Source organism: Amblyraja radiata, chromosome 16 (assembly GCF_010909765.2).
Source record: "Amblyraja radiata isolate CabotCenter1 chromosome 16, sAmbRad1.1.pri, whole genome shotgun sequence".
NCBI lineage: Eukaryota > Metazoa > Chordata > Chondrichthyes > Rajiformes > Rajidae > Amblyraja > Amblyraja radiata.
The window spans coordinates 1,000,791-1,024,360 of NC_045971.1; the positions used below are offsets into that span (position 1 = coordinate 1,000,791).

Genomic DNA, 23,570 nt, shown 5'->3' on the forward strand with positions numbered 1-23,570 from the left:
CATTTTCCCTTTGTATTGAAAATGGAATTGGATTCTTTAGTTATCCACAACAGACACGATAAAATAGGAAGCATAACAGCAGGGTTGCAGCATTTACAGTTTGTTCCTCTCACAAACTGTGTGATGAAATCTGACAACGGGCTTTGATGACAAACATTTTTCCACAGCCTCTGGGGTAAAACAAACCCCCATCTCTTCACAACAGACACATTCAACTGCTGTTAGGTGTTCACTGTACCGTGACACACATTAGTAGATGGAGAATGGCTCGCACAGAAAACAACAACAGTGCTACAGGGCAGTGGTCAAGGATCCCTCTGGGCAAACAGAGATTATAACCTCACTTCCTGGTTGGTTGCAAAAACTGCGATGGACAATGGTCAGCAAATCACCTGCTCAGCCAGCTCACCCAAAAATGCATGAGAGCCACACAAGAAGAAATTAAATGAAGCCACCAGAACTAAAATGAGGATTCAATGTTATCGTTCAACAAACGATAGCCATCGTTTCTGATGGGAGAGGCACAGTAATAGAATAAATGCTCGGAATGATTGAATCAAATCAATAATTTGAATATGAAAACTATTTGAATTTCTTGTAGAACATTTTTCATGATGACCCCACTCAAATGTAAATATATTTTTAAACCAATTATTTATACCTCAATGTACTCCAAATTTTTAGCTCTTTCATTTTTTAATTCAGAGCTATTCCACAATTATCATAATTGGAAAATTCCAAAAGGCCAATAAGTAATTTTAATATTATAGATCAATGAAACTTTTTCATATGCTTTTCTAGTCACGATATTTGCCATTCAATTTCCTGTTTAACACACAATGCAAGACTTGAATGAAAATTTTTTGAGCAATATTCAATTATCCTTATACCGTCTCAAAATTAACCTATTGCAACACAAGATGCTGGCACGAAGGGCCGAATGGTTCCTGCACCTATTGTCTACGATTCTAAAACCTATAGAAAATAATTTTCAAACAGTTTAATTATACGTAGCTCGTGGTAGCAAATATAGGGGACTGTATTTTCTTTAGCATCACTCCAGTACCATGCAGATATTCATCTTAAAGCACTTAATTTCAAATTATATAAATGTATAAGTCATGAGAAGAGTCCCAACTGGAAATGTTGTCTATTTCCTTCCACACATGCTGCCAGACCCACTGTGTTCCTTCAGCAGTGTTTGTATTTTGCTAAACATCTACAAATCTTCCTCACAACAATGGTTTTGATTCCAAACTTTCCATGACTTTGTCACAAACGTACCGTTGCACAAGTAAAATACGCGTGACGGAAACTAATTCACTGCAAATGGCGAAAACCTAACAGCCAAGTTTGCAACACTTCTCCCCCAGCCTCATTGACTTGAACCTTGGTGATCAAAACATCCAATGGTTAGAAGAAGCAGCCCAGCAGTTGTTATATCAAAAGTACAATTCAATGCTCATCAGCAAAGATAAACTAAAAAGCTCAGGTTAAACAATAGCCAAATGCAATCCTTTTTATTCATTTGTGGACTGTGGACAATACTAAGAAGCTCATCCAGGGAGTTGTGGATAGAGGCTTTATGTTTCAGAAATGTTATGGACTAACAGTGCTCTGTCAGCATTAACACAAATCACCAAGCATGAATAAGAATTAAGAATGATATCCAACAGCAGTTACGCATCATCAAACAGAAAATTATCCTTCAATTTCAAATGAAACCTTCTATCACAGTCTGTTAGAAGTCCCAGTTTTATTAACACAATAGTCATGCACCAATTAACAGACATGATACTTGAATTTATCTCAATTTCCGTAGAAAAAGCAATCTTCTGGCACATGCTGTTTTATAATATCTAACGATAATGTTTCACTACTCAGTCAACAGGACTGTCTACACAAATAGCGTTCCCTATCCATTACGAATATTTACAATCATGCCCTGCCACACCACCCCAATCATCACCTTCAGCACAGCTTTGAGCAGACAGATGATGTAAAAGCCACAGGGTGCTCCAATTGTATTTAATATCATCAAGAAAAAAATGGCAAGGCAAGCATGGACACAGGAGCTACAATAATACAAACTAGTCCAGTTTTACAATATGTTGAAATAACATTGCAAAACCTATATCAGCCATCTGATAATCCCCATTAATCATATACTAATTACTTTTATTTGATGTTGATTATATTTGATTGTTATTTAATAGATCTGGTACAGTCACTCACTTTACAGGTACATCCTCCCACTTTTCATGGCCAATAGCTGCTACTGATCACCCTGCGCTGTAGGTGAAGCTACGCCTGACTTCAATATTCCCAAATGGCAAAGGTTATAACTACCTGTAACTATGCCACTTCTAGCTTTGGTCTTGCTCAACCCTAAATACACCAATATAAGAGAGCAATGAATCTTCCCTAACCAAACATCATCTGTATTCACCAGTTAAAATCCCGACACTATTTGTGTAACAAACAATATTTTTTAAATTAATAACAAGAATAAAGACTTACAGTGGTGGGAGCCGGGGCAGGCGGCGGCGCATAAGATGGTCTTTCTGAAACAAAATAATATTCAAATGTTAGTATTTATACAAATTGATTATTTTGATTGACTGATTGATTGAAATATACAGCATGTAAATAGTTTAAGAAAGAACTGCAGATGCTGGAAAAATCGGAGGTAGACAAAAATGCTGGAGAAACTCAGCGGGTGAGGCAGCATCTATGCAGCGAAGGAATAGGTGACGTTTCGGGTCGAGACCCTTCTTCAGCATGGAAATAGGCTCTTCTGTTCACGCCGAGCATTGATCACCCCATTCACACTGGTTCTGTGTTATCCCAGTTTCTCATCCACTCCCTACATACTAGGGGCAATTTACAGAGGCCAATAAACCTGCACAATCCCGCTCGTCTTTGGGATTTGGGAGGAATCCGACGTGGTCACAGGGAAACCTGCAAACTCCACACATACAGCGCACAGGTCAGGATCGAACACAAGTCTCTAGCGCTGAGGCAGCAGCTCTGAAGCTGTGCCATTGTGCAACCTTGTGCATAAATCTCTCACCACCGAGATACAGTTCTATGGGTACCATGCATTCTCCAGCATCACCCTAGGTGGCAATATTACTTACATAAATATCCTTCCCATCAATAGACAGCATTTTTGCAGAAGTCCTGGTCACCACCACAATTTCAATGTAGTCTAAAAAGCAACTGGAAATGTCAACATTTCTGACAGTCTCCCAGTCCAAAAAGACCTTTGCAGAAGGAACTGCAGATGCTGGTTTAAACCGAACATAGACACAAAAAAGCTGGAGTAACTCAGCCATTCAGCATCTCTGGAGAAAAGGAATAGGTGACGATTCGGGTTGAGACCCTTCTTCAGACAGAGCAACCCGAAACGTCACCCATTCCTTTTCGCCAGAGATGCTGACTGGCACGCTGAGTTACTCCAGCTTTTCACATCTATCTCCAATCACATCAAAGTTAGCTTTAGACGCAGTTTGTTTATCTTTACAACTTGTTTCAGGTCAAACACCCTTTATGCTGTGCTTTTGTCTGGAACGCAAAACTCCATGCAAATTCAAATCACTCCAATGTAAATTCAGGGCTACACGCTGATGTGTAATTGTTAGATGCCCACATTATTTTGCATTAACCTCGGAGTAAAATGCAAAGGCCTAGAAGCACATAGCCTGCAATACCTCATCCGAATATCTTCTATTTTTGTTTTCAGGTGTAACCTAAACCATAATTCATCATTCATTGCCTGGCACACAATTACTGAGAGCTAATTGCAGAACAGTATCCACAACCTGATGCCTTACCAGAAAACATTTTTTTTTTAAAAACGATGAGATATTCAGCAACTTCTGTTAGATCGACGCAAACATCTGTTGAACTAATATGCCATATATATTTCTTATTTGAAACCACCATAGTGGTGTCATGATAATTATCACTTTCGTCTCGATCTGTAACATCCTTATGGTTTCTTAATGTTGCCGATTTGTGCTGAATACTGAACTCAGTTGCGTAGAATTCCAACAATCTGCTGAGAGCAGGGTTTTAATCCAACCTGTTTGGACTACATTTGCATCAATAATCCTGGGATGAAGCAATAGTTAAACACCACATTGCTTCAGGAAACAAAACTACCGTATAATTATGAATTATCAGCACAACAAAGCAATTCTGCATTCCACTTGCACAAAAATAAGGAGCAAATTGAGATTAGACGGCAGTGCCTTGAAATGCAGCTGTTCCCTGATGTCCTCTTTATCTCCCAGGAACATAGAGCAACTAAAACAGGATTTGATACATTTAAAGCAAATTACTTTTCTTCTTTACCTTAAAATGTCTGTGAGTACATTTCTACTTCACAATTAACATGATTAAATGTTTATTAACGCTGAGAGTGGTTAAAGTTCAAAGAATTATTTCCATTAAAAAAAGATACAAAGTGCTGGAGTAACTCAGCAGATCAGACAGCATCTCCAGAGAGACATGGACAGGCGATGTTTCAGGTTAGGACCCTTCTTCAAAATGATTGTGGGGTCTGGGGGCAGTGGGGGAGGAGCCGGAAGAGAACTGCGGGCAGATCAAAAGTCTAGCAGGATGCGTGGATCCAGGTAAAGGGTATTACGTATTGTGTTTAAGAAGGAACTGCAGATGCTGAAAAATCGAAGGTACACAAAAATGCTGGAGAAACTCAGCGGGTGCAGCAGCATCTATGGAGCGAAGGAAATAGGCAACGTTTCGGGCCGAAACCCTTCTTCAGACTTGATTGGCAGACGGGCAAAGGCCAGAGATGATAAGGCAAAAAGTGTGAGATAAGGAAGTTACAGCTAAAAATATTAAATGCTGCACGTGCCATTGTTTAACAGAGTATAATTGCACATGTCAATAGAAGAGATTGACAATTCCAATGGCCACTGGCAGTGAGTGTAGCAGCTGTGTTCTTAAGGAACAATGGATCTGATTATTGCAGGGACATTACATGGAAAGTCTCCCCCCACCCCCCCCCCCACCCCACCAGAAGACGCTCTCTTCTGCTTTCCAATTTTCAAAGCTACTTTTAAATGGTTCTCTCGTGCCCTAATTAAAATTGCATTAAAATCAATTTTGCCCACATAACATAAATAGTATTCCACAGTTGCTCCATTATGTTATATCCAGTTGGTGTTATGCAAATGCGTTATCTGTATGTCTGGTCGTGCAAACCTTGCCATCCTCACCTTTCATCCTCCCAGGAACATGCTGGTCCTGAATTTGAACCAACTGGTTTTTAAAGGATTCCCCCACATGTCAGATGTGGTTTTACCCCCTTTGGCCAATCCCAATCTAATTTATTTGGTCCTGCCTAATACTACTATAATTACCCTTCCTCAAATTAATTGCTTTCATCGCAGGGCAATGTTTTTCCTTATCCATATAATACAAATTAGGGAATTATGGTCACTACCAAAATCTGCCTGGGTATCTGTTTCTCCTACTCCCGCTGGCTTGTGGGAGACCTATAGTACACCCCTATCATAGTGATCACAGGTATTTATTAGAAATACTTTGAAAGGGAATTATGTCATTTGAGGAAAGGTTGGACATCCTGGTTATACCACTGGAGAAGTGAGAAGGGACTTGATGGAACCATAAGAACCAGGGTGGATGTGGAAAGGTCATTTCCTTCTGTGAGAAAATCAAAGACCATGCATTACTGTTTAAACAAAATTAGGGGTTGTCCATGTTAGACACCTGACCTGCTCTTGTGTTAGAGGGTTGCAAGTCTTCAGAATTTTCTTTCTCAAAGGATAATACAAGCAACTTTTGCTATTTCTTACGGCAGAGAGAGCAATGGTGTGAAAGACTACTGGATGTAAGCAGGAATGTGCCAGGGTTACAATAGGATCGACCATGATTGTATCGAATGGTGGGGCAGGCTAGAGGACTGAGTTGCCTACTCTTGCTCCCAATTCAGATATCTACATGTATACTTCAGATTCAGATTCAAACTTTATTGTCATTGTGCAGTGTACAGTACAGAGACAACGAAATGCAGTTCAGGTCGACAAGCTGACAAGGGGTAGAGTCAAAAAGTCATGGACCTGAAATGCCTCTTCTGCTACTCTCTCCACAATGCTGTTTCAACCTACTTTTTCCAGCATTCTCTGTTTTTAATTCAAACATCTAATATCTGCAGTTTTTATGCTCTTCTGGAATGTATAACCAGGCTGAGTGAACGGATAAAGAAACAACATTGGAATATAATGTGGAAAATGGTAAATCACACACTTTGGCAAAGAAAATGAAAAGCAGAGTATTTTTGAAAGGGTGTTGGGGTAATTTCTTTAGAGGATTTTGATGATTTTGTATACAAACCACTTAAAGGTTAACGTGCAGGTACAGCAAATAATTAGGCAAAGCAGGCGTATTTCAGTCTTTATTACAAAAGGGAGAAGACGTCTTACTGAAAATATATAGGGCCCTGGTGCGATCACAACTGGGTAACTGAGTACAGATTTAATCTCTCCACCTTAGTACAGGTATACATTCTGCAGGTGTGCATGGAATGTTCTCCAGATTGGTTCTTGGGATGGGTGAGGGGGCAGAGGATGTCCTACAATTAGAAACAAAACATACTGAGCCTATAGTTTCTAGAGTATAGAAGGTAGCGGGGCGATCTCATTGGAACATACATTTATAATGTGACTGGGGAAGGTGGATGTGGGAATTCTGTTTTTGCTTGGCTGGAGAATCTAGATCCAGGGATCACAATAATTTAGGACAGACATAGAAATTATTTACATTACCTAGAGAATCTTTGAATTCTCTATCCAAGAAGATTTTGTTGTTGAATTGTTAAATTGTCAAGACAAAGTGATTTGTTTTTTAATTAGAGGATTATTGGGCGAGTACAAGAGAGTGCTGCTGAGATAAAAGATGCCCCACATTATTAACTAATGTCAGACCAGGGCATGGGGTTGAATGTGTAGGAAGGAACTGCGAATGCTTGAGTAACTCAGCAGGACAGAGATGCTGCATGTCCCACTGAGTTATTCGAGCATTTTGTGTCTAACATGGGGGTGAATTATCAATTCATGCATGTAATTCTTACATTCTTAATCAGTTTCTTTCCAGCTGTTATCAAGCAATTGAACCATACTACTCAGCAGCCCTGAGCTACTATTTACCTCATTGGAGAGCCTCAGTCTATCTTTAATCATACTTTATCTTGCACTAAACCACTGACTAGTTAAAAGCAACAAAAAACTTTTCACTATACTTCGGAACATGTGACAATAAACTGAACTAAACTAAACAAACTGCAAGGATAATTAATTTTTCACAAGCTGTGTGGATGCTTAATTGAGACAAGGACTCTGTGGGCTAAAGGGCCTTCTTTTGTTGCAATGAGTGATCCATCTGATATAAATGAGGATTGCGTGCTGCTCCCACTTTAATTCCATTCATTCAGCTGGCTTGATAAAGATAATCCAAGCCATTACCATACTGCATTTATGTGTCTGTCAGACTAAAAAGACAAGCTCTTCAATCTCTCTCATCAAGCGCAAAATAACATTGGCACTGATAAATAAACTGCTTCATAGAAACATAGAAAATAGGTGCAGGAGGAGGCTCTTCGGCCCTTCGAGCCATCACCGCCATTCATTGTGATCATGGCCGATCATCCCCTATCAAAAACCCGTGCCTGTCTTCTCCCCATATAATAATAATAATAATAATATATCTTTTATTGTCATTGCACGTCAGTGCAACGAGATTTAGTGTGCAGCTCCACTGATGTACAAGAAAGGTAAATAAATACAATACATAAATAAGCAAGCTGAATTGATTGACGTGACCATCTGAGGGAGACTGTCCAAAGGGAGTGGGTGGGGGGGCACTCATTAGGGCCGGTTCAGAGCCGCTATAGCTCTTGGGATAAAACTGTTCCTGAGTCTAAAGGTTCGGGCGTAGAAGGCCTTGTAACGTCTGCCGGAGGGAAGTAGTTGAAACAGACCATGGCAGGGGTGTGATGAGTCCTTATGGATGCTGAGGGCCTTCCTGAGGCACCGCGTGTGGTAGATGCCCTCCAAGGCTGGTAGCTCTGTCCCGATGATCCGCTGCGCTCTGTTGACGACGCGCTGAAGAGCTCTCCTCTCCGCCTCCGTGCAGCTGAGATACCACACAGAGATGCCATACGTTAGTATGCTCTCTGTGGTGCAGCGGTAGAACGTTGTCAGCAGCTGTTGGGGCAGACCAGTCTTTTTTAATGTCCTCAGGAAGAACAGCCGTTGCTGTGCCTTCTTGACCAGCGCGGCGGTGTTGGTGGACCATGTGAGGTCTTCTGAAATGTGAGTGCCCAGAAACTTAAAGCTGGACACTCTCTCCACTTTCCCCGTAAATGGAGATTGGGGCGTATTCTCCAGAATGGGACCTCCTGAAGTCAATAATCAGCTCCTTGGTCTTGGAGGTGTTTAGTGCCAAGTTGTTATTGGCGCACCAGTCCGCCAGGTTCTGCACCTCCGCTCTGTAGTTTGTTTCATCACCGTTGGTGATCAGCCCAATCACTGTTGTGTCGTCTGCAAACTTCACGATGGTGTTGGTGTCGAATGCAGGGACACAGTCGTGAGTGAAGAGGGAGTAGAGCATGGGGCTTAGTACACAACCCTGTGGTGTGCCGGTGCTCAGGGTGATGGTGGAGGACAGGTGCGGGCCCAGTCTCACTGCCTGCGGTCGTTCCGTGAGAAAGTTCAGGATCCAAGCGCATATCGGTGAGCTGAGGCCTAGCTGGTGGAGTTTGGTGGTGAGCTTGGTGGGGATGACCGTATTTAATGCAGAGCTATAATCAATGAAGAGCATCCTCACATACGTGCCCTGTCTGTCCAGGTGAGTCAGGACAGTGTGAAGGGTCAGAGAGATGGCATCCTCTGTTGATCTATTTGCCCTGTATGCAAATTGATGGGAGTCCAGTGAGGCAGGGATGCTGGATTTAATATGGGAGAGGACCAGCCTTTCGAAGCACTTCATAGGGATTGGAGTCAGGGCAACCGGTCGGTAGTCGTTGAGGTTGGTGATTTTGGACTTTTTCGGCACCGGCACTATGGTGGCTGTTTTCAGGCACTTGGGGACCGTTGCCAGAGATATAGATTGAAGATTCTCGTGAATCGCTTGACTCCACTAGCTCCTAGAGCTCTATCTAACTCTCTCTTAAATCCATCCAGTGATTTGGCCTCCACTGCCCTCTGTGGCAGGGAATTCCACAAATTCACAATTCTCTGGGTGAAAATTTTTTTCTCACCTCAGCCTCCTCTTTATTCTAAGACTGTGGCCCCAGGTTCAGGACTCGCCCAACATTGGGAACATCTTTCCTGCATCTAGCTTGTCTAGTCCTTTTATAATTTTATATGTTTCTATAAGACCCCCTCATGCTTCTAAACTCCAGTGAATACAACCCTAGTCTTTTCAATCTTTCCTCATATGACAGTCCCGCCATCCCAGGGATCAATCTCGTGAACCCACGCTGCACTGCCTCAATCACAAGGATGTCCTTCTTCAAATTAGGAGACCAAAACTGTACACAATACTCCAGATGTGGTCTTACCAGAGCCCTATACAACTGCAGAAGAATCTCTTTACTCCTATACTGAAATCCTCTTGTTATGAAGGGCCAACATTCCATGCCCAAAACGCGATTCCAAATAATATGTTTGTAAACCCATCTACTTGTACGCCTAACCCTTAATAAAATTTAAAGTTCTCTACCAGTCAGCTCCATCAATTCTTAGACCCATCAAAAATGTAGTGATGTTACTTGCAAGCGGAGCACCAAGGCAAAATCCTTGTATGTGTACATGCTTGGCCAATAAACTTATTCATTCATTCATTCAATTGTGAAAATGAGAAATACTTGGGTTTGGCACCAATCTCTTATTTAGGGGGAAATGTGGATGACACGATTCTACACAAAACCCACGGCCTAAGCTTTGCTTTCCAGAGACAGTCATTGGATGCTCAATAACCACTACACCTAAACACATCCCAGACAATTAGTTACAAAGCATTAGTAATCGCTGCTTCAACAATTACAAGACATATTAACAAAAAAATTGATCACTAGCACTGAAAGTTTCCACAAAATATCATCAACACAAAAAGGAAGGATGCAAACCATCTTGCTCTGTATGCTGGGACAAGGAACTGAAGTTTAGAACGTGTCATGGGTGAGTTTGATTAAGGAAAATCACATTTTATGCATACACAAAACTATTGAGGAGAATTCTTGGAGATATGATTTACTCCCATTTGGAAGAGAATGGGCTAATTAGGAAAAGCCAGCATGGTTTTCTATGCGACAGATCGTGCCTCATTAACATAATTGGGTATTTTTGAGGAGATTGGTGAAGGAAACATGGATTTTAGTACTTCTTCTGCTGCTTCTTCTTCATGCGTATGGCGTGGACAGCCTAAAGTTGTAGGACAACTTATTCTGTTTGATGGTACACAAAAAAGCTGGAGAAACTCAGCTTTTTTGTGTACCTTCGATTTTCCAGCATCTGCAGTTCCTTCTTAAACACTTGTTCTGTTTGATCTTCTGTTTGTGCGCGCCAGGTTGATTGCATCAGTCGATACAGGGTGGACCACGTGAAGGTTGCAATCTGCCATCCCGATTTTGGTACGGTTTTTGGGAAGGTCCCTCATGGTAGACTGATCCATAATATTAAGATGTACAGGGTTCACGATGACTTGGTTCTATGGATTTGGAACTGGCTTTGTCATAGACTATGGAAGATTGATATTCTATCTGTGACCATGGTGTTCCACAGGGATCTGTACTGGGTGCTGATTGAGATATATACAAACGCACTGCCAGGGGTGGTGATGAAGGCAAATACAATCAAGGTATATAAGAGACTTTTGGATAGGCACATGGAAGTACAGGGAACAGAGGAATATGGATCTTGAGATCAGTTCAGCTGGGAATCATGTTTGGCACAAACATTAAGGTGCCGAAGGGCACAATCCTGCACTGTACTCTTCCATTGGGTCGTCAGGCAGGGCAAGACCTCCAGAAATGGAATGGGAAAGAATGCAAAATCTGGTAACTTTTTAATTAGTTTTCCATCAAAACAAAACTAATTAAATTTGACTTTCTGGATTTCTGCACTCTCTCATGATTCCAGTCAATATTTCAGTGTAAGATTAGGAATAAATAATAATCATAAATTTATCTTACTTGACATGATGGCACCAACAATCTCTTACAAGCAATCTGAAATAGAAGTAGGAAATATTAGTAAACCCAAATCTCTTGAAAACAGCAAGAGTTCAGTTTATTGTCTGCATGCCTCCAAGATTAATTTAAAATGTTCTGAATGACCACTGCTTCATGAAGCAAAGTTTAGATCAGTATTTGGCAGTGAAGCAGCAGCAGCTTCCCTGGATGGTGTGGGCACTCGCAGCGGGTACCATCTGCCCTGATCACTGGTCACAGCCTGGGGATCGGTAGCAGTGGCCGGGGTGGGGACCACAGTAGGGGGTGTCGGGGCCAAGGTGGGGACCTGACTCAGCCCGGGGTGCAGGGCACGGCCTGTCCAATTTGGGGACCACCGTCCTGGGGTCAGGGTTAGGGACCACAGTCCTGGGGTCAGGGTTGGTACCACAGTCCCGGGGCCAGGTTGGGGACCACCGTCCTGGGGTCAGGGTTGGTACCACCGTCCTGGGGTCAGGGTGGGGACCACAGTCCTGGGGCCAGGGTGGGGACCACCGTCCCGGGGTCAGGGTGGGGACCACAGTCCAGGGGCCAGGGTTGGTACCACAGTCCTGGGGCCAGGGTTGGGGACCACAGTCCTGGGGCCAGGTTGGGGACCATAGCCCGGGGACCGGGGCCCAGAGTGGGGACCAATGTCCGGGGGGGGGGGGCCAGGGTGGGGAATTCTCTGCCTCAGAGGGCGGTGGAGTCCAATTCTCTGGATACTTTCAAGAGAGGGCTCTTAAAGATAGTGGAGTCAGGGGATATGGGGAGAAGGCAGGAACGGGGTACTGATTGTGGATGATCAGCCATGATCACATTGAATGAAGGGGCCGAGTGGCCTCTCCTGTTGTCTATTGTCTATTGTGACCATAGGCCGGGGTTCGGGGTTCGGGGCCCGCGGTGCAGAGCACAGCCTGAGCCCAGGGTGGGGAGCAGAGCCGGGGGAGGCGGTGTTGTAGCCCGGGCCCACTCACACGGGGCCGGGGCCGGGGCCGGAGCGGCGACTATTGTCCGGAGCGGGCGGGCGGCGAGTGCGTGGACTAGCGGGACGGGGTGGGGGGGGTGAGGGTGAGGGGGGGGGGGACCGTGAGGGGGGGGGGGGAGCGGACTTACGGGGGGCGAGTGGCGGCGACACAGGCGGCGATGGCGGGAGGAGGAGCGGCGAGTGTCGGCGTCTATTGTCCGCCCCCCCGCCGTCACATTCCACCCCCGCCCGGAATAAATGCCCCTGAGCCGCCGCCTGCAGGGGGGGGGTTTACCCGACCGGGCCCGGCCGCCGCGTCACCGGGGGGGGGGTTTGTAATATTTAATCAATAAATATATTTGTGTGGAATCTGCGGGTTGTGTGTGGATGATGTGGGTGACGTCAATGTGATCTGTGATCGCCGCGCTGAGATTCGACAACTGGGGGCATACATGTTTCTGCCTCACAATCAGCCCTGCATCCCCTCTGTCTCTCCCTCTGTCTCTCCCTCTGTCTCTCCCTCTGTCTCTCCCTCTGTCTCTCCCTCTGTCTCTCATATTCTCCCTCTCCCCCCTCCCTCTCCCTCTCTCTGATTCTCATCTTCGTTCTATCCCTCTCTCTTTTTATTTTCTCTCTCTCTCTGTCTCTCTCATATTCTCCCTCTCCCTCCCCCCCTCCCTCTCCCTCTCCCTCTCCCTCTCCCTCTCTCTCTGATTCTCATCTTCGTTCTATCCCTCTCTCGTTATTTTCTCTCTGTCTCTCTCTCTCTCTCATATTCTTTCTCTCCCTCTCTCGTTATTTTCTATTTCTCTCTCTCTGATTCTCATCTTCATTCTCTCCCTCTCTCTTTTTATTTTCTATTTCTCTCTTTCTCTCTCTCTCTCTCATATTCTTTCTCTCTTGGTTTCTTGGTCCTCCAAAATATTCCAAATGGAATTTAAACTGGAGGTGGAGGGCTTCTCTCCCTCTCTCTGATTCTCATCTTCGTTCTCTCCCTCTCTCTTTTTTTCTCTTTCTCTCTCTCTCTCTCTCTCTCTCTGATTCTCATATTCGTTCTATCCCTCTCTCTCTTTATTTTCTATTTCTCTCCCTCTCTCTCTCTCTCATATTCTTTCTCTCCCTCTCTCTGATTCTCTTTTTTCTCTTTCTCTCTGATTTTCTCTCTCTCTCTCTGATTTTCTCTCTCTCTCTCTCTCTCTCTCTGGGGACAGCCCTGTAGCAACACCGGGCTCACATTCATAAATTCCAAGAGAAGAATTAGGCCATTTGACCCATCAAGTCTACTCCACCGTTCAATCATGGCTGATCTATCTCTCCCTCCTAACCCCATTCTCCTGCCTTCTCCCCATAACCCTGGCACACGCTTTAAAAATACCCACTGACTTGGCCTCCACAGCCTTCTGTGGCAATGAATTCCACAGATTCACCACCCTCTGACTAAAGACATTCTTCCTCATCTCTTTTCTAACGGTACATCTTTTTTTTCTGAAGCTATGCCTTCTGGTCCTAGACTCTCCCACTAGTGGAAACATCCTCTCCAAATTCACTGGATCCAGGCGTTTCACTATTCAGTAAGTTTCAATGAGGTCCCCCTCTCCGCCGGCTGAGGAAGCAGCAGCCTCACCATGCCCTTCACTCATCCCAGGATAAAGAGATCATAAGTGATTGGAGTAGAATTAGGCCATTCGGCCCATCAAGTTGCTACTCCGCCTCCATATGTTGGGGCATTGAGAGTAAGAGAGAAAGTGAAAGTGCAGCTTTATAGCACTTTGGCCAAGCCGCATTTGGAGTACTGCATGCAGTTCGGGGGTGGAAGATTGCAACCTTCACGTGGTCCGCCCTGTTTTGACGAATGCAATCAACCTGGCGTGCACAATCAAATCAGATCAAATAGAACAAGTTGTCCTTCAACTTTAGGCTGTGCACGCCATATGCAAGAAGAAGCATGCAGTTCTGGTCGCCCCCATTACAGGAAGGATGTGGAGGCTTTGAAGAGGAAGATTACCAGAATGCTGCCTGGATTAGAGGGGTGTTAACTATAGTAGAGGTTGGACAGACTTGGATTATTTTCTCTAGAAGCCAATGGATGCCTGCTGACTTGATAGAAGTATATAAAATGATGAGAGGCATAGATAGTGTAGACTTTCAGAAGCTATTCTCCGGGATGGAAATGTCAAAGACGAGAGGGCTTAGCTTTAAGGTCAAGGGGCCAAAGTTTAAAGATGTGTGGGGCAAGTTTTATTTTTAACACATAGAGTGTGGTGGGTGCAGTGTCTGTGCTAGACCGAAATCATCTCCCTAACCCACCAGCAAGGCCAACAGGAACACAAACCCTTGCAGAATTCTCTCCATGAAATGTACCACATTCCTTCATTATCACGACTAAAACAGTTTAAAATGTACCCATTATTGATGTGAAATTGAATTCCTTTGCCCTACAATGAAGGTTTGAATTTATTTTTTGTTGTTGATTTCTCTAAAAGCTCATCTCTTTGTAAGACTGAATTGATCAAGGCCTGGCATGAAAATGATTACTGCGCAGGATTCAGCACCAGGTTCATTAAAAACTAGAGGGAAGTTTCCATGCTCACGAGGAACAGAGAGAGAGTCATGCTTGTGGCACCCAGATCCAGGGCTATAATGAGATCATACACTATGAACATGTACAACCTCTAGATCATACACGATGTTTAAACCTCAGGCTGTTCGAAGTGAACATCAGTCTGAATGCCTGAGTCAGGGCTGCACCCATCTCAGCTAGATCAGTCATTTTGTCATGTTGCATCACAGCATGGTTTGGGAACAGCTCCATCCAAGACCGCAAGGAATTGCAGAGCTGTGGACACAGACCAGACCATCACACAGACCAACCTGCCTCACAATGACTCCATCTACACCTCACACTGCCACGACAAGGCCATGAGCATAATCAATAACCAGTATCACCCCGGTAACTCCCTCTTCTCCCCTCTATCATCAGACAAGAGGTATAGAAGTCTGAAAACAAATACCTTCATATTCAGGAACAATTTCTTCCCAACTGTTATCGGGCAACTGAACCGTCCTCTCACCAACTAGAGAGTGGTCCTGACCTCCCATCCACCTCACTGGAGACCCTCAAACTATCTTTAATCTGACTTTACGACATTATATCTTGCACTAAATGTTATACCCTAATCCTGTAATTGTACACTGGACGGCTTGATTGTAATCATGTATGGTCTTTCCGCTGAAATCTTTTCACTGTACCTCAGTAACACCAATAAACTAAACTAAATAGTAATAATGGTTCTGGGTGCTGGGGAAGCACTGGAGAGTCGGGCTCCTGGCATCTGCCTCCCCAGTACAGAGCAGGTGGAATATAAGATCACCTGGAACATTCAATCATTGGCCTACAGCCAATGAAACATACAGAATTGTGAAAGGCTTGGATAGGGTGGATGTGGAGAGGATGTTTCCACTTGTGAGAGAGTCTAGGACTAGAGGTCACAGCCTCAGAATAAAAGGACATTCTTTTAGGAAGGAGATGAGACGACTGGGGTGGAGGAGCGGTGGTACACACGCAACTCGCAGGCCGGAGCAGAATATTCCCTGCTGTTACAAAATGACAGGCGAGAGTGGGTCTAGTGGTATGGAGGCCAGTGGAGGAGAGGATAATGAAGGAAATGTTGAGAAGGAGTGGGAAACCGTGGGAACACGGGGTAGTCCCAGGAAGAGCAGCCGTAAAAGAAGGAAAAGCAATATTGGTGGATCGCAGAGTGAAGACAAGGAACCAGAAAAGGAACCAGAAAAGGAAATGTCGTTAAATGTAGTGGTGAGGTTTGAAGGAGAAGGAGGAGTAAAGAAGATAGAGCCAATGAAGCTGACAAAAATAATCAGAGCCCAGGTTGGGGAAGTAAAGTATGCAAGAGTGCTGGAAGATGGAAACATGCTAATAGGGTGCAACAGTGAGGCTCAAGTTGAAAAGGCAATGAAAATGAACAAGATTGACAAAATCAAAATAATCAAAGTAGTGAGAGTGGGAGAACGGAGGGCGGCAGGGTGTAAAGGGGTTATCTATGGAATCCCTCTCAAAGTCAATATGAGTGAACTGGTTCAGGAACTCAGAAAGAGATGTGAATTAATTATGAATGCCAAAAGAATGACCAAAGGAGCAAAGAAACAGGAAACTGAGTCAGTCCTGCTTGAATTCAAGACAGAATCCCTTCCAAAAGTGGTCCATTTTGGATTCATGCGATATAGTGTAAGAGAGTACATACCCAAACCAATGAGGTGCTTCAAATGTCAGAAATTTGGGCATATAGCTAAAATGTGCAAGGGGGCGAGGAAATGCGCAAGGTGTAGTGGGGACCATGAATATGGTCAGGGTGGAGAGGGGGTCAGACCAAAGTGCTGTAATTGTAGAGGAGAGCATCGTGTGGCTTACTGGGGCTGTGAGGTGATGAAACGTGAAGCTGAAGTACAAAACATAAGAGTGAAGGAAAAGGTCTCCTATGCAGAGGCAGCAAAAAAGGCTGACCCTACAAAACAGATGAATGAAAGAAGGATCAGGAGGGAGCAAGATATGGGCATAATGGAAACAATAAAAGAAAAAGAAAAGAGTATATGGAAAGAAAAGAAAAACCTGGTTATATTTATAGCAGGAGTAATAAATGCGACAGCAGAAGTAAAATCCAAAACAGAAAGGATCCAAATCATTGTAAAGGCTGCAGTCCACCACTTGGGCATGGCAGGATTGAAGTGGGAGGAAATACATGATGGTCTCAGTATCCAGGCGAGCCAAGAGTCAACATGTGTGGGTTAATAATATTAATGTTAATCCTACAATGGAATGCAAGAAGCTTGTTAGCCAATGGGCAAGACTTTAAGCAATTCATAGACAGTAGGAAGGAAAAACCAGATGTCGTATGTATCCAGGAAACCTGGTTGAAACCAAGTTTAGATTTTGTTCTATATGATTATGTTGCAGTGAGATGTGATAGGGGAAATGGGGGAGGAGGGGGTTGTGCCACTTTCATTAAAAAAGGGATACCATACAAGGTATTAGGAATTGGGCAGGAACAGGAATATGTGGTAATAGAAGTGTGGTCTGAGAGGAGGAAAATAGTGGTAATAAATTACTATAATCCATGTAAGCGATTAGAGGTCAATAAGTTACAGGAAGTAGAAGGCCAGAGCAAATCTAATGTTATTTGGTGTGGGGACTTTAACGCACATAATACATTATGGGGCAGTGGAAAGTCAGATAATAATGGACAGGTAATTGACGAATTATTAAATGATGGTAATCTAGTATGTCTAAATGATGGAAAGAAGACCAGGGTAGATGTTAGGACAGGGAAGGAGTCTGTGTTGGACCTTACACTTGTTTCTAATAGGATTGCTGCTAAATGTAACTGGGAAGTATATGAAAAGGGTACCATAGGAAGTGATCATCATCCTGTGCTATGCAAAATAAATATTACTTTAACTATGAGTAAAGAAAACAGAAGTGGACGATGGGTGTTTGGAAAGGCTAATTGGGAGAAATTTAAGGAGGAAAGTGATAGATATGTAAAACCGATACAAGAAGAGACAGATATAGAAAACTTTGAGAATAAATTGTCAGAAGGTATCAAAAGAGCAGCATTAGTTTCCATACCTAAAAGTAAAGGAAGATCAAAAAGGAAAGCTGTGCCGTGGTGGGACAATAAATGTAAAGAGGCGGTGGTGAATAGAAACAGAGCATTCAGATTATTAAAAGCCAAGTGTAAGAACTCAGCCCCAGGGAAGGATGATATTTGTTACATAATGATAAAGCATCTAAGTGAGGAGGGACTCCAAAAGATACTTGCACTATATAACAAGGTGTGGGAAGAAGGGCGAATACCGGAGAGGTGGAAGGAAGCAATCATTGTGCCTATTAGGAAACCAGGGAAAGATGCAAGTAATCCAGTAAATTATAGACCTATAGCTTTAACAGCACACATGTGTAAACTGATGGAAAGAATGGTAAATGAAAGATTAATGCATCTAATGGAAGAAAACGGTATAGTGGCTAATTATCAGAGTGGCTTTAGAAAAGGGAGAGGTACTAATGATCCAGTTCTGTGCTTGGAAGATGATATAAGGAAAGCACAAGTCAAAAAAGAATCTGTAGTTACCGTATTTTTTGATGTAGAGAAGGCTTATGATATGTTGTGGAGAGAAGGTCTTCTAATAAAGCTGCATTTAATGGGAGTAGGAGGAAATATTTTTAACTGGATAATGGATTTTCTTAACGGTAGAAGTATCCAAGTTAAAATAGGGTCAGACATCTCTAGTAAATGTGTAGTCGAGAATGGAACTCCCCAAGGAAGTGCGATAAGCCCGATCCTATTCTCAATCATGATCAATGATATATTTGCAAACATTCAACCAGAGATGGGGCGATCGCTCTTTGCAGATGATGGCAGCGTATGGAGAAAGGGGGAAGAATATAGATTTTATCGTGGAAAAAATGCAGCAAGGGATAGCCCAGGTGGAAGAGTGGGGAGTGAAATGGGGTTTTAAATTCTCTATAGAGAAGACAAAGACAATGGTTTTCACAAGGAAGAAAATTAAAGAGGATGTCCGGTTAAAACTATACGGCAACAATTTGGAAAGAGTAAAAGATTTCCGTTTCCTGGGAGTCCATTTTGACTCCAGATTAACATGGAGGGTCCACATTACAAAAATAATTGGAAAATGCAAAAAAGCCATCAATGTAATGAGATGCTTAGCAGGTTTAGAGTGGGGAGCAGATATATTATCTCTTAAACATATCTATGTATCACTGATCAGATCCAGAGTAGAGTATGGCAGTAAAGCTTATGGGTCAGCATCTAAGTCAGTGTTGTCCGAGTTGGACAAAGTCCAAGCGGAAGCTCTAAGAATCTGTATAGGAGGTGTGCGGACGTCACCTGTATGTGCACTACAGGTGGAAACTGGGGAGATGCCGTTGAGACTGCGCCGCAGACAACTAATGGCTAATTACTGGCTAAGCCTTAAGGGTCATGGAGAGAACCACCCGACAAAACAGGTAGTACAGGAGTGCTGGGAGAGAGGGGTGGCTCAGTCTGGAAGCTTCGGCTGGGTTGGAGGAGGTGTGGCAAGGGACATGGAAGTAGAGGACAAAGAGTTCTGCCCTGCAGTATTGTGGCCATCTGTCCCAATATGGTTACTAAACATCCCAAAAGTTGATCTGGAGATATGGGAGGCAAAAAGGAGGGAAGAAAATTCGGACCTAAAGACAGAATACCATAACCATATATATAATAGATACAGGGAACACCTCTTAATCTTCACAGATGGATCAAAGGACCCAGTAGCTGAAACAACAGGGGCAGCTGTGGTAGTGCAAGGGATGAATGTTGAGATTTGCAAAAGAACAAATAACTATTTGGCAGTATATACAGTGGAACTGTACGCTATTTTGATGGCAGTTCGGTGGATAGAACAGGTGCAACCATGCAAAGTATTAATATGTAGCGACTCATTGTCTGCAATCCAGAGTATTGGGTCTGGTGCATCCCATAGGCGGCCTGACCTAGTGTATGAAATTCTACTACTATTAAGCCAAGTAACAAGGAAGGGCAGTGACGTGACTTTGTTGTGGGTCCCAGCACACATTGGTGTGCTAGGAAATGAAAAAGTGGATAAATTAGCAAAAGAGGCCGTTAAAAAAGAGAACATAGAGGTAAACCTACAATTATCCAAATCTGAAGGAAAACACATTGTGTGGAAGAAAATAAATCAGGAATGGCAACAATACTGGGAACAGGAGACAAAGGGGAGACACCTCTATTCGCTACAAAATAGAGTGGGCATTACAGCAAGAAGAGGGGGGAACAGGAGAGAACAGGTAGTATTAGCAAGATTGAGGATAGGACACACTCACCTGAACAGCACATTAAAAATGTTGGGAAAACACCCTACTGGGCTGTGTGAGGAATGCCATCAGCCGGAAACAGTTCAGCATGCTCTAGTTACATGTAGAAGATATGAAACAGAAAGAAGAGTTTTGATCAGTGAAATGAAGAAAATTGGAATGACAGATATATCAGAAAAGAACATTCTAGAGTGTGGAGGGGAAGGAAAAGGAGTAAAGGTGTTGTTTAATTTCTTGAGGGCCTCTGGCCTTATAAAAAGGATATAATGTAAAGACATGAGGACTGTGGAGTGAAGCCAGAAGGTGGCAGCAATGCAACATTGTGGATGCCGGCTGCCGTAAAACTCCAAAGAAGAAGAAGGAGATGAGACATTTCTTCAGGCAGAGGGTGGTGAATCTGTGGAATGCCAAGAAAATGGGTATTTTTAAGGCAGAGACAGATAGATTCTTGATTAGTACGGGTGTTGGAGGTTATGGTGAGAAGGCAGGAGAATGGGGTTAGGAGGGAGAGATAGATCAGCCATGATTGAATGGCGGAGTAGACTTGATGGGCCGAATGGTCTAGTCTTACTCCAAGCTGCTTCTTCGCCCCATCCTCGCGGCCTACCATCGAGAATGGAGCGGCGTTTCCTGTCGGGACCGGCTGGGACTACAGCTTCGGCGGCGGTGGCGCAGCGCTGGGATACCAACACGGAGCGGGCGATGCCTTACCGGGTCACCGTGCGGTAAGCTCCAGAGCGCTGTGGCCGTCGATCCCAACATCGCGGAGCTGGGGCGGCGGGCGTCCGGCCGCGGGTGGCGCTGGATTTGGGGCGCTGCAGAGCCAGGGATCGAGTTCGCCGGGGTTGGAGCTCCAACCGGCACGCCCTGAGGACTACGAGTGCCCCGGTCTCCAGGGAGGAGGCAGCCGCTCCAGACTTCTCCAAGCCGCTGAGGAATGTTTCACCCGACGCCGAAGTTCCATCTTCACGGCAAGAGGGCCCTGAAAATCATCGGACTGGCTGCACGGCCACAAATGGGCCCCGAACTCGGGTGTTTCACAGAGGAAGAGGACTTAACTTTCTGGTGCCTTTCTCCACAGTGGAAATGTTTGATTCTGCTGTGGGGGAACGTTTGTGATGAACTCTATAATATGTTGTGTCCATTTTATTCATTTTTTTAACCTTTTTCTATGGTTTGTATGGAAACTTATTATTTAATTTATGTAAAGCACTTTGGTGTCAATGCGAGTTGACTTAAAACGTGCTATATAAATAAAACTTACTTACTTACTATCACTTATGACAGCTGTGATAATTTCACCTTCAAGGCAACATTGTCAAACATGCGTTTCAGATCAATGAGAGCACTGACTGCAGTGTACCTGGTGCCATATATGGGGTGAGACATGGATCCCAGCAACGGAATTAGCAGCCATGGCTGATGTGCGCATGTAAACTGATTTTACACCTCACTTCTACTGGAGACAAGAAGCAGGTGGCAACCGTTGAAACTCCAGACCCAAGTTTCTCCAATCTTTTCTGAGCTTCTCCAAGTCAGAGATGCTCTGCTTTGTTCCTGCTGCTCCCCTTCATGGCCACGTCCACCGTCCTCTCTGTACCAAAGAATTCCTTCCTTCAAATCCCATTCCCAGAGAATTGAGCGCTAAAATATCTGGCTGGTGCTCCAGATATTTCACACTTTTTCACACAGAGGTTTGTGAATCTGTGGAATTCTCTGCCTCAGAAGACAGTGGAGGCCAATTCTCTGGCTGCTTTCAAGAGAGAGTTGGATAGATCTCTTAAAGTGAAGAGATATGTGAAGTGAAGAGAAAGTGAAGAGCTTCGGCGGCTTCGACCACCCCGGGCCGCGGAGTTGAACCGGCCCGTTCGCGGAGCTCGGATTCAGCCGCGGGACTGACATTACTTACCATCGCCCGGTGGGGTCACAACATCCAAAGCCTGGATCGCCTCGGCGCAGAGGGAGAAGAAGAAGGGAAGAGACAAAGACTTTAAGACTTTTGCCTCCATCACAGTGAGGAGGTGCCTGGTGAACTCACTGTGGTGGATGTTAATTTGTGTTTATTGTGTGTTTTTGTCATTTTTATTACAGGTATATGTAGGACTGCAAGGCAACGAAATTGTGTTCAGACCGCAAGGTCTGAATGACAATAAAGGCTACTTTGACTTTGACTTTGACTTTGGGGAAAAGGCAGGAACGGGGTACTGATTGTGGATGATCAGCCACGATCACATTAAATGGCGGTGCTGGCTCGAAGAGCTGAATGGCCTACTCCTGCACCTGCTGTCTATTGGTTCTTGATGATCATATCTTGGGAGAAACATAAAGAGAAAAAGGAAAGGGAAAATGAGAAGAGTTGATAGGGCTGGGATAGGGAGTGGGAAGATTGGAGTGTTATGTGTTTAATTTAATGTTCACATGCCCACCATGGGGCTTGCTCTGGCAGTGTAATTGCCAAAGGCAACATCAGAATTTGCTGATGATGTATTTGTAAAGGGCATTCATGAAAAAACAAGCCAAATGTGCCACCTTTCAGGTGAGTTGTTACGCATCCTTGCCAGGGTTCCTGGATGGAGAGAGAAAAACACAAGACAACAATGAAGAAGAGAGTTCAGGTGTTTCCTGACCATTTATCCCCACTTCACTGAGGAGCTTGACTGGTGCAGGTTTTGCAACACAACTGTAAACACACTTGTAAAATATTTCATTGGCTAGAAAATACTTTGGGAGGTGAAATGAAAGGCAAGATATAAATGCCATGTTCTATTGACGAGCCAAAGCAGATTGTCCAGTATAGTAGAAACAAGGAACAGCAGATACTGCTTAAAACACAAAAGGACACAAGGTGTTGGAGTAACTCAGCAGGTCACGCAGAAGGTATGAAGAAGGGTCTGGACCAGAAACGTCACCTGTTCATGTTCTCCAGAGATGCTGCCTGACCCACTGAGTTACTCCAGCACTTTGAAACATCACCTATCCATGTTCTCCAGAGATGCTGCTGACCCACTAAGTTACTCCAGCACTCTGTGTCCTTTTGTCCAGGATAGTCCAGGTTTGAGGATGTAGTTACTGCATCTCATCTAGGGTTCCAAGGACAACATGCCAATTGGGCTAAGCACCTTGAGCAATGTCAGTATAAAATCCACCTATCCTTCTGCTGATCACTAACTGGTGACATGCCTGTGGGAGCAGGTTGGATGAGAACATCCACACACAGTAACCACACTCATAAATGGGCTTAATTGTTACAAGTAAGCAGTTATCAAGGCTGTAAATGAAACCACAATCACCGATATTTCTCTCTGAGGAACGTTGATCGCCATGGTCAGAACTACCACTGGAGAACAAAAGCTACACATTCCTTCAAGTCAGTAATAAGCAGGGATTCCATAACCAGTTACTCCAGCATTTTGTGTCTATCTTCGATTTAAACCGGCATCTGCAGTTCCATCCTACTC

At 44.0% G+C, this 23,570-nt stretch overlaps 1 protein-coding gene across 5 annotated transcripts in view; it reads right to left on the reverse strand.

Moving 5' to 3' along the window:
• The window catches only part of smarce1 (SWI/SNF related, matrix associated, actin dependent regulator of chromatin, subfamily e, member 1), a 53,583-nt gene extending 40,979 nt beyond the window's left edge, over window positions 1–12,604 (reverse strand). The window contains exons 1-4 of one of the 5 annotated variants that reach the window (XM_033034847.1): window positions 12,374–12,430; window positions 12,235–12,240; window positions 11,243–11,278; window positions 2,521–2,564 (exon numbers count right to left, since the gene is read on the reverse strand). In XM_033034847.1, coding sequence (XP_032890738.1) covers window positions 2,521–2,564; window positions 11,243–11,249 — 51 coding nt within the window. In that variant the 5' untranslated portion in view covers window positions 11,250–11,278; window positions 12,235–12,240; window positions 12,374–12,430. Of the gene's footprint in view, window positions 1–2,520; window positions 2,565–11,242; window positions 11,279–12,234; window positions 12,241–12,373 lie in introns of all 5 variants that reach the window. The other 4 variants (XM_033034842.1, XM_033034845.1, XM_033034846.1 and 1 more) reach the window with 4 other exon arrangements.
• Window positions 12,605–23,570: the final 10,966 nt, after the last annotated feature.